Below are 14,623 nucleotides of genomic sequence, written 5' to 3' on the forward strand. Positions count from 1 at the left end.
CCAGATCAGCAGAATTTGCACCACAAAACCAAATCGTTTGGGTTTTGGATAAAACACTACATACTGTAGTATTTTATTTAATTATATTTAATTCTTTTAGACATGTCTATTTTATTGGAACTTTTGTAGCAATCAGTCTTTATTATATTATTATTATTTAAATTCCATTCTTGGACAAAGGGGGCAGCTTTTGTGGGCTGTTTTCACCCTGCTTTTATACGTTCAGAAGAGAAAAGGCAAACCTCATTTAATACCAAAAACTGGAACTGCTTATACGTGCTTGCATAGGGGCATCTGGGGAGAGGATATTAAAAAATCAAGACTACAACAGTAAGCACATTATTGCATGCACACATCATGCATAAAAATGTGTGATTTTTATTAATTCTATCAAGAATTAATTATGCCATTGCAGTTGCCATCTTGACTTTTCTGACTTCCTCTGTGGATGTTCCTGGCCTTCCATAATATGTGCCTAAGGGATTGTTTTTGGAGGTCATGTTTTCCAGGCTCATAATATTACAAGGAAAGGAGGGTGATTTCTGGACCTTCTTCTTCCCAGGGCCGAGAGAGGGACTGGCTGAAGGGTCACCCAGCAGATTTGTCCCTAAGATAGGGCTAGAACTCAAGAGTTGTTAGCCAGTGCCTTAACCTTCACACCAAGCTGGCTCTCAACACCACAATCCGATTTCACATTCCAATGGCATCAACTCATCCCTTATACGTTGCTACAGTATTTGCTGAAAATGAGTCTACTCTTTTGAGAACTTCAATGATGGCATTACAGCCACCTATCAAACAAAGGACCAGCATTTGTTGAGACAGAATTGGTATTGATCATCCTAACCTCTGTCCCAAAGGGTGGGCTATGGATTGTCCCACCTTGAATGCTCTTCAAGAGCCTGTCTCGCCCTTCTGAAGGAGCCGGTCTCGATCAGCACAGGGCAAATAAAATGAGACCATCTATTGACTTGAATATGGTTGTTGTTGTTTTTTTGTCTCACACCTTGGGCGATTGGGAAGGATCAATGTGAGGGAAAGAACTGTGCAACGGGACTTGAATAAAACCATTGGTGAGTTCCTCATTGGCACTATTCGTTTTTCTTCTTGATTGTGTAAACTTTAAAGAAATGACTGTCCATCGTAGATTAGCAGAATTCCCCAACCATTCTCTGTAGTGTTCTCAATACTCTGCATCTGGTGACGGAGCTAGAATGCTGAAAAGCATTAAACTCCCCATGTTTAATTGATTCATATTTGGATACATTTAGAGTTTCTTTTGACAAGATGGGTATCACCTCACATCTTGGGCTGTTTTTCATGGACTAGCTTTTTCCATCGGAGCAATTCACAAAGTTGTTGGGCTGCAGTTCTTCGCTGTCGCTTGACCATCTCCATCCATCCACCCATCCAACCATCATCCATCCATCCATCTATCCATCCAAATCTGTTATAGCTGCCCAATAGAGTCTTTGTAGAATAGTGAATGACCTTCCTGAATCAGATTGTGGCTCTCCCAATCCCACAAGGAACATTCTAGTTGCTTTCCCCAGAAGCTATTGTTGCAGCAGATTGAGGTTTGTAATCTACTTACGAAAGACCAGGACTTGAGACCACGAAGGTGAGAGAAAAAGGTTTATTGGATGCATTGAGTTCAGCGTGTTCACACACCAAAATCTGAACTGCCTGGGCTCTGCCCAGGATGCTACTTTTATGCCGTGTTCCCCACTGTGCATTCTCAAGGCGTTTCCATACACGAGACAAGCATGACATTTCAAAAAGGGGAAGTTCATTTGGAATGTCTTAAGCTGTCAGCAGTTTTTACCTCTGTTCTATCTCTCACCCATGTCTGGCTTCCTGTGCCCCTCCTTTACAGAGTCTTGCCACACTGTTCAGCCCTATTTTTAATACTTATGAGGAAGTTGGCGAGAAAGTTCACTCCAGCTAAAAGTCAACTTTGGGACTCCAGGGCACTAGAATGAAAAGCCAAGCTAATATGAATTTATAAGGTCCATTCTATTAAGACCACCTAACCTTGCCAGCCACTGGTGGGTTTACCTGTGCACCCCCTCCTACATCACTATCATGAATAGCGCATGGAGGTGACTAGTCTAAGCTGCTGGTCTCACATGGGGAGGCCACGTGGTGAAGAAGACACTTTCTGAAAGTGTGTGATTTGGAAGCAAAGGAACAAATGGCCCAGCAATGGCCATTCTCTGCTCATGTGTCCCTGTAATGAGGAGTGAGAAGTCATCTTCCTCCTCTTCAAAACTGTCTCTACTCTAAGGTAGAGCAGGAGGAGCATCTGCTCTGAGATGATAACACTTGGATTCCTCTGCAAAGGCCACTGACATCCTTGACTGATGTTTAAAGCTTTCTTTTTTTCTCCCCAACTACTTTCTTTATAAGTCATGTCTTTTTAGATTATAAATTCAAAGACAGAGACAATTATTTTGTAAGATGTTTTTCAGCAAGCAAAGTGCTTTTTAAATACTCTCACATCGCCCAAATAAATTGGGCACTATCTGTCAGGAATATTGTTGCCATTTGTCCCATTGAAATTCTTTTCCCACTTACTTAAACTCTCGAGTCCAAAGAATCAAAAAGGAAGGATACAATCCTGAAATTTCCATGGTGTCTAATTCGTAATAAGAATATCAATTTTTACCACACTTGAGTCAGCAAACAAAACTAGATATGAACAAAACTAGTTTATTCAAACAATTAGAGTGGAAGGGAAAAAAACAACTATGGTTCTTAAAAACTGAAAAGAGCATTTGTTCAAACTTTAGGCAGTAAAGCTACTCATGAATTGCACATCTATCCAGTGGTGAGATTCAAATAATTGAACAACTGGTTCTGTACCCTAATGACCGGCTGAGCAGGCGTGGCTGGGTGGGTGGGCATGTGACTGGGTGGGCGTGGCCAACTCAACGTCACTTATGTTGAGGAGTCCCTCACCCAGCCAGGTCTCATCCTTCCCCTCCCAGCCACTCCTTGTCACACCTGACCTCACCTCGCCTTATGACCACAATTGAGCCCAAAATTTATGTTGCTAAGTGATAAATTTATTAAGTGATTTTTTTGCGCCATTTGTTAAGTGAATCACTGCAGTTGTTAAGTTAGTAACATGGCTGTTAAGTGAATCTGGCTTCCCCATTAACTTGGCTTGTCAGAAGGTTGCAAAAGGAGATTGTACGACTCTGGGAGATTACCACCATCCTGACCGTGAGGATGCTGCAACGGTCGTAAGTGTGAAAAATGGTCGTGTCACTTTTTTTCAGTGCCATTGTAACTTTGAATGGTCACTAAATGAACTGTTGCAAGTCAAGGATTATCTGCAACACAAAAAGCTTCTTTGCTTGCAAAAAGCTGCCCTAAATGCCAATCATTAGATTAGAAATGTGGGGGGGGGGGGATACAGACTGAAGACAGTCACAGCCATCATGGAAATCTAAACCATTCTGCCTGAATATTTTCCTTTTCATCGGGAATACCTCCAACCCAGAGTTACAGATCAGGCAGGGTGCCAGAGCACCTTGAGGAATTAAAATAGTTAAAATGCAATGATAACTATCAGCAGCCAACTCTTGCTCATAAAGCAAAACCCTCTAGCAGAGAGGTCATTTAAGCTCTCCAGAAAATGGGTGGGCAAACTTGGGCTACAAAATGCCAAGCTAAAGAGACAAATTAAGAAAATATCCCACCACTGCATCTATCCAAAAATGGACTTCTATTGGCGGCTTTAAATCTGGATGTCGGTCAATGTTATGTCACCGTCCACTTCGAGCACATTTATGAAAAACAGGTTACATATGCGATGGTTGTAGTCAAACTGATGACATCCGTTCACAGTTACCTTGAAGCAGTGTGCTTCACACTGAATACAGATCTACAAAAAGAAAATGCACATTTGTGATCACTTTAATAGGACCCAATAATATAACCCAGATCTTTACATTTTTATTTTGTTTATTAGCATCACAAACTGCCCATTTCCCAGACAGCAAAGCAGCAAAGATGTTTCACAGAAGCACCTGCAAAATCTGAATGATGAGTATCCAGAACAACTAAAAGTAACTTTGATACAGATTTTAACTCAGTTCTGTGACTTTAACCTAGTACATGGATTGGTACTGCACCCCAAATTTGGATTTATCTTAGAATCATATTTCAATTTTAAAAATTTAAATCAGAATAAATGTTTAGTACAGTAGTAAGGATGAAATGGATACATTGTACTATATTATTTATACATCATATTATTAGTAAGTGTAATATATTATTTTATTTGGCGATTTATGTTGTGCTAACCATGGTTCTGATATTTATTACTAGTTCAGGTTTAACGGTGATTTTAGTTAGTGACTGAACCGTGAAACAGTGATTTGCTTTACGGCCACTGTAAAAATGGTTCTAAAATCAGGTCTGATAACAGGATGACTTGACTACAACTGCGCCAACTTATGACCAAAAATCCAGTCCTAATTTTCATTGTAAGCAGTGCAGGTTTTAAAGGAGGGTTATTGTATGGGCTAACCAAGGATCCTGAAATCTATGCATTAGGCTAGTCCAGTGGTTCCCAAATTTGGCAACTTTAAGACTTGTGGACTTCAACTCCCAGAGTTCTCCAGCCAGAAGAGCTAGCTGGAGAATTCTCGGAGTTGAAGTCCATAAGTCTTAAAGTTGCCAAGTTTGGGAACCACTGGGCTAGCCTGATAAATGCAAATTTAAGTCAGTTCACACGATCTTCTGGCCTGGGTGGAGCAACTAGACTGCTTTGACTTACGGTAAAGGGTTGGCCACGCCTCAGAGGCATTCCACAGGGCAGGTGTCGCTCCTCTGGGCCCCAGCACAGGTTGAGGTAAGAGTTTCGAACAATCGCGTTCTGATCAAACCGTGGGTTGAGGTGGAAAGCAATATCGAGCCCTGTTTTCAGATTGATGTGGAACCTACATAAAAAGACCCAAATGTTGCGCTGCACCATTAGCAGGAAACTATCCACATCCAGAATCTACACAATGAACACTCCAACTTCTGAAGATATTATATTGCTGATTTAAAACCCATTATATTTCCCAAAGGAAATTCCTCCTTTTGCCTAATAGATTCTCTTTTTTTAGGACTTAATGAAGAGATCTCCACTTCTGGAAAAAAAGGGTCATTTGATAAAGATAGATGAGAGAGAGAGAAAGAAAGAGAGAGAGAAAAAGAGATGATAGATGATATAGATATGATAAATGAGAGAGATAGATGATAGATAAATATAGATAGATAGATAGATAGATAGATAGATAGATAGATAGATAGATAGATAGATAGATAGATGATAGATAGATAGATAGATAGATAGATAGATAGATGATAGATAGATAGATAGATAGATAGATGATAGATAGATAGATAGATAGATAGATAGATAGATAGATAGATAGATAGATAGATAGATAGATAGATAGATATAGACAGACAGATGATAGAAATAAAGCATAGATAGAGATACTGTATATGATACAGAGATAACCAGTGGTGGGATTCAAATAATTTAACAACCGGTTCTCTCCCCTAATGGACAGCTGGGTAGGCGTGGCTTGGTGGTCATGTGACTGGGTGGGCATGGCCAACTCAATGTCACTCGATGGGCACTTCACCTTAGCTGTTACAATGTAACGAGGGTTAACCGGAGAGGCAGTTTCTGTAAGCAGGGCAATAAAGATGAGGCTAGAAACAACACCAGAATGTTTCCTTCCTGCCTTCCTTACAGGATTAGCCCTGTAAACTGGGGAAAAAACAAAATGAGATTTCTTCCAACAACCGGTCCTCTGAACTGCTTAGAAAGTTAACAACCGGTTCTCTCGAATAGGTGCGGACCGGTTGAATCCCACCACTGGAGATAACCTACCTTATCATGCATGGAGGGTGACCAACAATAAGTCTTTATTTGAACTTAAGTTCATTTTATCACATTCAGTACATTTGGAATGGGTGTATGCATGCCTGAGTGTGTGTTTTTCCCACTCATTTTATTTCATAGGGCAAGGAAACAGATCCGAACAACGAGCGTAGATGACGGAACATTGAGGAAGTATTGGCAGGTCACTCTAGGTACACTGATGTTCGTTTGTGGTATCCCTTTTATCATCTGTTGAGGGAGCCTCACTTTATTTCCCCCCCCCAAACATGTTTATTTACTGTATTTTTCAGAATATAAGACGCACCTTTTTCCCTCAAAAGAGTGGCTGAAAAACTGGGTGCGTCTTATACACTGAATACAGCATATTTTGCCTCCCAAACCCCACCCCCTTCACCAAAATGGCCATGCATAGCCTTTAGGAGGGCAGAAATGAGCGAAAAACAGGCCATTGTTTGCTCATTTTTGCCCCCCAGCCACCAGGAGCACTCTGCAAGGCTCCTAAAGGCTATGCATGTCCTTTTTTTAAAAAAACGATGGGCCCATTTTCCCGAAAAATGGGCCGTTTTTGGGAAGTCTGCAGAATGCAAAAACTTGTATTTTTAATTTGCCTCTTCAAAATCCTTGTGCGTCTTATACTGCAATGCGTCTTATACTCCAAAAAATACGGTACTTTTTATGGCAAAAGATAAAATACAAAACACAGAAACACACTTGCTTTTTCCAAAGGAAACTGACTGTTTTTAACTGTGCAGCCCAGAATCATTCATTTGAAAGGAATTCTGAATAAATGAATCAGGAATAAAATTGTGTAGAAGGAAGTTTTACCATCAATATTTCTTTACCTGTGAGCACAAGGGGACACAGTGCCTGAGACTTTTATTAATTTGGATGGGACAAAGCCCCCCCAGATGATAGCGTGGTAAGGGAGAGGCTGTGGAGAGAACACACACAGACACAAACAATATTAAAATTAATCTGAATTTTCCCACGTTTTGCACCTTCAAGTTATCAGACAGAATTTAGCAAATTGGTGAATACAGGGTTTCAGTGGAGTGAAAAAATCAAAATGTCTGAAGCCACCACATAATCAAATCCAGGCTCTTTTTAATATGGATGCTCATTCACATAAAAAGAGGACAGAGCTTCTATTGCCATGTTGACTGTTTTGACCTCCTCCTGCGGACATCTTCCAGCTAAGTGTAGCCTTTTCCCCTGAGAAAGCACCAATGGTCCTTCCTGGCCATAGTTGTAAATGTCCACTGTTGGCCTTAGCCTCTGGCTGAATGTGATTGTCAGGGCTGCAATCATTTGCTTCAGTTTCACTTTCGCTATCAGTCTGGGGGAGGGGGAGTCAAAAGAGATGGATTTGAATGCTTGGGGGAAAGCGAAACTAATGAAGCCAACTACTCATCCTACCATCCAGAGATACCAACTCAAGGTCAACATTCTAGGAATGAAATGCAATGACTCACCAACCTGCCAGCTGTTGAAGTGACTGCTCCCAAAGCAATTTATTCAAATATATTTGGACAATATGGGACCAAGGAAGGAGAGGAACTGGATGGGGAAAGTTAACCAGGGAATTCTGGCATGGGAACGTTAGTTCTGGTTTTTGCTAGACTGTAATCCACTTGGCTCTTAGTAAAAGTATACCTTTCACTACAAACGGAGTCAAGGGTCTTTCTTCACTAAAGGACCAAATCGGGCAGGTCTGACAGCGATGGCCTGATTCCCATAATGTGCAAATATGGTGACTGAGTTCTCATGCTGAGCCAAAATTCCTACCCATGCTCCATTGTGCCCATTTTAGAGGATTCCTACCTGAGTAGTATCAGATCCCTAAATGTGTGGGACTTGGGACTTTCATAATCCCATGTTAGCCTAGGGGTGAAATCCTTCCTAATTGATGGCCCAGAAAAAAATGACAAGTGCAAATATTGCTAATATGATAAAATACTTACATACATTTGTGGCTGAAAGCAATGTGCAATGGGACAGGGAATTAGCTATGAAGAAAAAAAGAATAGCAGTTAGGATTTTTCATGACAAGATTTTTTTAAAAAAATCCAAACATACACATAAGCCAAAAGTTTATCAAAGACCTTGGGAATCCAACAATTCCTTAAAGCAGGACTGATAGTAATTCCTACCCAGTAAGATACATTTTTAACCCTGGTTTCTCCTTTTCCTGTGAGAGTTAACTGCTTTGCTATGCCAGCTACAAATCACCTGCCATTTTAGTTACCCATAATGTTTTCTTTTTTAATTAAAAGTTTTAAAAAAGGTTTTACAAATATATACCTCCCATCCTACCCTGAACCCAACTCCCCACCACCAAACCTCCTCCCCCAACCTCCCAGAGCAAATACAGGGTATAAACATTAAAATACCGGGTATAAATATTAATCCCATAATGTCTTCTGACAATCTAGGACAGTGATGGCTAACCTTTTTTGGATCGCATGCCAAAAGCGGGGGGAGCGCAGGAAGGGTGTGCACAGGCATGCGCCACACCCATAATGCTATGCATGCAACCCGCGCATGCATGCACGCACAATAACTGGCGCAAGCCCCCTTTTGGTGCGTTTTTTTGCCCTCCCTGGACTCCAGAGGCTTTTAAGGATCCTGGGGACGGCAAAAACAGCCTCCTCCGCCACACTCCGGAGGGCGAAAAATGGCTCTATGGACAACCTGGAAGTTTGGGAATGGTGACTTTCGGTTTGTCCGTATGGCTGTTTTTTGCCCTCTGGAGCCTTCAGGGAAGCCTCCTGAAGGCTCCGGAGGGCAAAAAACAACCCTACGAGCAAACTGGAAGCCCATTCCTCAATTTCCGGTGTGCCCATAGGGGCGGTTTTTTCACACTCTGGAGGCTTCAAGGAAGCCTCCGTAGGGTGAAAAACGGCCTTAAAGGAAGACCAAAGTCAGCTGGCTACCGTGCACATGCGTGCTGGAGCTGACAGGACAACGCCTCGCGTGCCCTAACAAATGGCTCCGTGTGCCATAGGTTCACCATCACAAACCTAGAAAATTTCAATAACAGCTCACATTAGATACTCCAGTTTGGCAACCTCACAGCCTGGATGCAGGGACCAGCTCCAGCATGAGTAAAAATTTCCCAACCAAGAGCTCTCAACAGCTGTTGTCCCCGTATTTCTCAATCTTCCCCACCCTGAGATACCTCGTGTGCATGCTGATATTCTTAGGAAAGTATCCCTACTTGCAAACAGCTATTTCCAGTGGGGAAAACAGGACAAAGCAAGTGGGTAAAAACAGTTTCCTCTGCTATATTTCCAGTTTGAATTAAACCATGGCAGGGTCCCTATAGAAGAGCTCTTCTAAGGATTATAAATTAAGAGAAAAGCAACTAATTTTCCTAATTTACTTACACCACACTGGTATATCTATAGGCTATTATTGTTCTTTAAACATGTATTGACCTCCATCTAGTGGCCAAAGAGAAAATCTTTCATTGTTTAGAAAGTTGGTTTTAGTGATGTTTTGGCACTACAGAATGCCCATCCTCCCTCATTCGGGGTGGGGGGAGAGCACTGATGTGGCCCTCAATGAAATTGAGTTTGACACCCCTGACCTACCACAGTCTCCGAAGTAGTTCAGGCTAAATACGTTTAAGCTAACAAGATTGTTTCTATTTTTTTATTTGTTTGCTTGTTAGATTTATATCTAAGGTGACCAGATGTCCCGATTTTGGCGGAACAGTTTATAACAATTTGTCCCGTGTCCTGGGGCGTTTTTAAAAAGTCCCGATTTTCGGGCTTCATGTTGAAAGCCCAGTGGAAATCAAGAGGGGGTCTAGTGCCATGCAATCAAAGTCGTGTCTCTGTTGAAATGCGTGATGTCTGTGACACACTTGAGGGATTGTTGCCATTTTTTAAAGTAAAAGACTGTATGTCATACCTGTGAGGATGTTGGGAAAACTGGTTTGGAACGATCTGGATTGGCCTGAAAAAAAAAAAAACAGAAATCAAAGGAAATTGCGTGAGCAAATATCGGAACGAAGAGCTACTTCTACATCAGTGTTTCTCAACCGCAACAATTTAAAGATATGTTACCTTCAACCCCCAGAATTTCTCAGCCACCTTAAAACTGTCCTTAGACCAGGGGTGTCAAACTCAAGGACTGGGGGCCGGATCAGACCCGAGGGGTGCTTAGATCTGGCCTGCGGGGCTGCCCTGGAAACAGCAATGGACTGGCCCATGGTGCCTCTGCCAGGAAAAACAGAGCCTGGGCGGGCTGTGGCGGCCCTCCCAAGCTCCGTTTTCTCTGGCAGAGGGTTGCTGGAGGCTGTCGCAGCTGAAAATGGAGTTCGGGAGACCATTTTTCTCTGGTTAGAGTGCTCGAGCCAAAGTTGTGTCTCTAGGTCTGAAGTGCACTAGGTCTGTGACACACATGAGGGATTGTTGCCATTTAAGTAAAGGACTGTATGTTATACCTGTGAGGATGTTGGGAAAACTGGTTTGGAACTAACTGGATCAGTCTGAAAAAAAAAACAGAAATCAAAGGAAATTGTATGAGCAAGTATCAGAACGAAGAGCTGATTTTTTCTCGGAGTATAAGATGCACCTTTTTCCCTCAAAAAAGAGGATGAAAATCTGGGTGAATCTTATACACTGAATACAGCATTTTTTTGCCTCCTGAAACCCCGCCCCCTTTGCAAAAATGGCCATGCATGGCCTTTAGGAGGCCTTCAGTGAGCTCCTGGGTGCTGGGGAGGGCAAAATTGAGCAAAAAACAGACCATTTTTTGCTCGTTTTTACCCCCCTCCTCAGCCCCCAGGAGCACTCTATAAGCCTCCTAAAGGCTTTGTGTGCCCTTTTTTTTGACAAAAACAGGCCCGTTTTCACAAAAAACAGACCATTTTTGGGAGGTCTGCAGAGTGCAAAAACTTTTTTTTTAATTTGCCTCTTCAAAATCTTGCTGTGTCCTACACTCCAAAAAATATGGTACTTCTACGTCAGTCAAGATGGCGTCTAGTGCCATGCAATCAAAGTTGTGTCTCTGTCGAAGTGCATGATGTCTGTGACACACATGGATTGTTGCCATTTTTTAAAGTAAAAGACTGCATGTCATACCTGTGAAGGTGTTGGGAAAACTGGTTTGGATTTAACTGGATCGGTCTGGAAAAAAAAAAACAGAAATCAAAGGAAATGGTATGAGCAAATATCAGAACGAAGAGCTACTTCTACGTCAGTGTTTCTCAACCCCAACTATTTTAAGATATGTGGCCTTCAACCCCCAGAATTCCTCAGCCAGTGAAATATAAAATTTATCTTCCCATACCATAAAAAGGCATGCCACCCTAGTTGAAGATCATGCCCTCCTAATGTTAATAATCTTACATGTCTCAAGCTAATCCATTCTATTAGATACCAGAATCAGTTACAATGGTTTTCACCAAGGTCCTCTGTTCCGTTGGGAACAGAGATTCAACCTGATTGGTCGAAGGATCTGCCAGCTCCTATAAAAGTGTGGTCACCTCAAGGCTGCTGCTGTGTTGCAACATTTTCAGGGGAGGGCTTATTTTGGGGGGAGGGCTTATTTTAGTGCATGCGCTCAAAAGCTTGATTGGACTTATTATCTGGGGAGGTCTTATTTTCAGGGAAACAGGGTAGTTGTAAACTTGGAATAAGAAATTATTTTTCTAACTCTATTTTGATGTCATATCTGGATTTTTTTAATCTAATGTTTCTGTGCTTTTATTTTGATTAGGAGTAAGAATTTTTTTATTACATATTTATATCTGTACTGCAGAAATTTCCAAATGAATCTCTCTATTTTGTCACTTTCCCCCCTTTTTGATCCCCTTTCCCTCAATTTTTCTTTTTTTAAATTTTGTATTTCAATATTTTATCTCTCTTTAAAACTTAATAAAGTCAATTTTTTAAAAATTAAATATGACATTAAAAAAAACCTCCTGCTTGTCCAGAGGTTGGATCAGAAGACCGCCAAGGCCCCTTCCAACTGTGTTATTCTGTTAAATAATAGGTGAACCACGTAACCTGACCTTGGCTCAATCACAGTTATGTCTATCTTGGAAACACGCCAGGAGAACAACTTCCCACTAGATACTGAATTATAGGATGCCTGGCATCATAAAGTGAAATGGATAGGTGGGAATCCTAGAGCCGAGGTGGCGCAGTGGTTAAATACAGCACTGCAGGCTACTTCAGCTGACTGCAGTTCGGCTGTTCAAATCTCACCGGCTCAGGGTTGACTCAGCCTTCCATCCTTCTGAGGTGGGTAAAATGAGGACCCGGATTGTTGTTGGGGGCAATATGCTGACTCTGTAAACCGCTTAGAGAGCACTGAAAGCCCTATGAAGCGGTATATAAGTCTAACTGCTATTGCTATTGCTATAATCCCCTTCCGTCCCTTCCCTTCTTAAGCAAACCCAACTTACCATTTTCACATCAAATGGTTGTGAGGCCATATTCTGCAGCTGGCAGTGGACTCTGAGAAAGAAAAGGAAATTCCAGCAAGTTTGCCAAGTTTGGTGATAGGACTTTTTCCTCCAACCGTAAGGGAATGAGATCCTTGCCAATGCAGCATCGCACTTAAATAGAGCAGAGCAGAGCCATGAAGGGGCAGGTTAAAGAAAGAGGCGGAGCCTTCCTGGAGATGGAGGGGGCAGAGGGAGGAGATAAGTTGTGAGGAGGGATCAGTGCTATTCCCTAAAAGCCCACAGTGGCTTGAATGTGAGGGGATGGGATGCTGGTCAGGCGATCTGCTTGGCCCCATTCCTACAACCTCTCAATTTTCCACCCACTCTCTGGTTTTTCCCTATCACCAGTCGCAGAGGTGGGTTGGAGGGAGGTGATGGGTCAACTTAAGGAAGAATAGCAACATGCCAGTGGGGTCTTATCCATGATTGGTGTCATGGGACCAGAATTGAAATATTGAGAGGTTCAAACCACATTAGACGAACTTTGCAGCTAATTGCTTTCCAAAATTCAGCCTATTTTGGGGAGGGGGGGAGGAATCTCACAAGCCGGAACCTTCCAGTATGATCAAGAGGCAGACTACAGTCTCCATAATCCTTAACCATTTGTCCTGAATGGTATAAGGTCTCCTACTCGAGCAGAATAATTCTCTTATTCTGTATTCGGTGCATGGGCTAAGTCATCTGGTGTTACTTCAGCGACATCAGGTATGACCAACTTAAAAGAAAAAAATCAACTTGCAACCCCCACTCCTCTCGCTACACTCTGATGAAGCAAAGCAAAGAAATCTTTCAGCTTGAAGCAGCTTGCAAGGAGGAATTCACCGGGTGGGAAGGTGGGAAAGTGATAGGGCTCAGTGGAACAGGTGGGGGGGGGCAAGTAAGTCCTCCTGCCTCCTTGCTTCCCGTTAACCACATGCTTTTTCTGCAAGACCCTGATGGACATTCTTTGGCTTACTTTCACTTTCTTATTTTTACGCTGGAGGGGCTGGGCAAAGAGCCACTTTCCTGCCTCTCTATTTCTCTTTGCTTGGGACACGGCTGATCTCCGCTCAAACGCTTTGATAATTGAAACCACTCCACCCTTCCCTCCTCCCCTTTCCCCAGCTTTACCCCTCCATCCCTGCAGCTGCTGCTTTGGAAAAAAGCCCACAGTAGCTTGAATGTGAGGGGTGGGGTGCTGATCAGGCAATCTGATTGCCCCCATTCCTACCACCTTTCGATTTTCCATCTACTCTCTGGTTTTCCCTATCACCCCTCTATGCCTGTAGCTGCTGCTTTGCAAGAAAGCTGGGAACCCCCCTCCTCTTTTTCCAGAAATGCCCACTGACAAATCTCCCAGAAATAATCCAGCGGCAGGGAAGGGAGAATGAAAATGAGACCCACCATCAAACCAGGGTGTTCATTTTTCTTCCATCAGTCTATCATTCTATGCCAGCTCGATTTTCCAGCCACTTTCTGGTTTTCCCCTATCACTACTCACAGAAGTGGGTTGGAGGGAGGCTATGGGTCAACTTAATGAAGGATTGCAACAGGCCAATAGGGTAGTACCCATGATTGGTGCCAGGGGACCAGAACTGAAATATTGCAGGGGTTCACACCACAGGGACAAACCTGCAGCTAATTGCTTTCCAAAGTCAGCCTATTTGGCAGGGGTGAAATCCTCCCGGTTTGGCCCAGTTCACCTGAACCAATAGAGACAATTTTCCTTGGTTCTACAAATTGGTAATAAAAAAGAAGCTTTCGAGGATCACAGCTGATCCACGCAATCATTGGAAGCTTTTAAAAACTTTTTAAAGCATTTATTTCCTGCCTATTTGCCTGAACCAGCAGGAAAAAAATGCTTTTAAAAAGAGAAAAAAGTTGGCCACGCCCAACCAGTCACATGACACCCCCCCAACACCAAGCCACGCCCACTGAACTGGTATTCTGCTTATGGGCCAAATCATCTGGTGATACTTCAATGAAAAGAAAAAAAATCAACTTGCAATCCCCACCCTTCTTGCTACACTCTAATGAGGCAAAGCAAGGAAATCTTTCCGCTTAAAGCAGCTTGCAAGAAGCAATCACTGGGATGTGGAGGTGGGGGGCAGTGACAGGGCTCAGTAGAAGGTGGGGAGAGCAAGTAAGCCCTCCTACCTCCTTCCCGTTAACCACATGCTGTTTCTGCAAGACCCTGGTGGACATTCTTTGGCTTACTTTCACTTTCTTATTTTTACCCTGGGGGGGCTGGGCAAGGAGCCACTTTCCTG

General features: G+C 42.6%; 1 protein-coding gene across 1 annotated transcript; it reads right to left on the reverse strand.

Moving 5' to 3' along the window:
* Window positions 1–3,606: 3,606 nt before the first annotated feature.
* LOC116507793 (galectin-5-like) lies at window positions 3,607–12,362 on the reverse strand. Its single transcript, XM_032216123.1, has 7 exons — window positions 12,333–12,362; window positions 11,005–11,049; window positions 10,365–10,409; window positions 9,830–9,874; window positions 6,757–6,845; window positions 4,790–4,952; window positions 3,607–3,892 (listed from the first exon to the last, which is right to left on the reverse strand). The coding sequence occupies exons 1-7, from the start codon at window positions 12,360–12,362 to the stop codon at window positions 3,746–3,748; spliced, it is 564 nt and encodes a 187-aa protein (XP_032072014.1). The 3' UTR covers window positions 3,607–3,745.
* Window positions 12,363–14,623: the final 2,261 nt, after the last annotated feature.

The sequence above is a fragment of the Thamnophis elegans genome, chromosome 4, assembly GCF_009769535.1.
Source record: "Thamnophis elegans isolate rThaEle1 chromosome 4, rThaEle1.pri, whole genome shotgun sequence".
In the NCBI taxonomy this organism is placed as follows: Eukaryota; Metazoa; Chordata; class Lepidosauria; order Squamata; family Colubridae; genus Thamnophis; species Thamnophis elegans.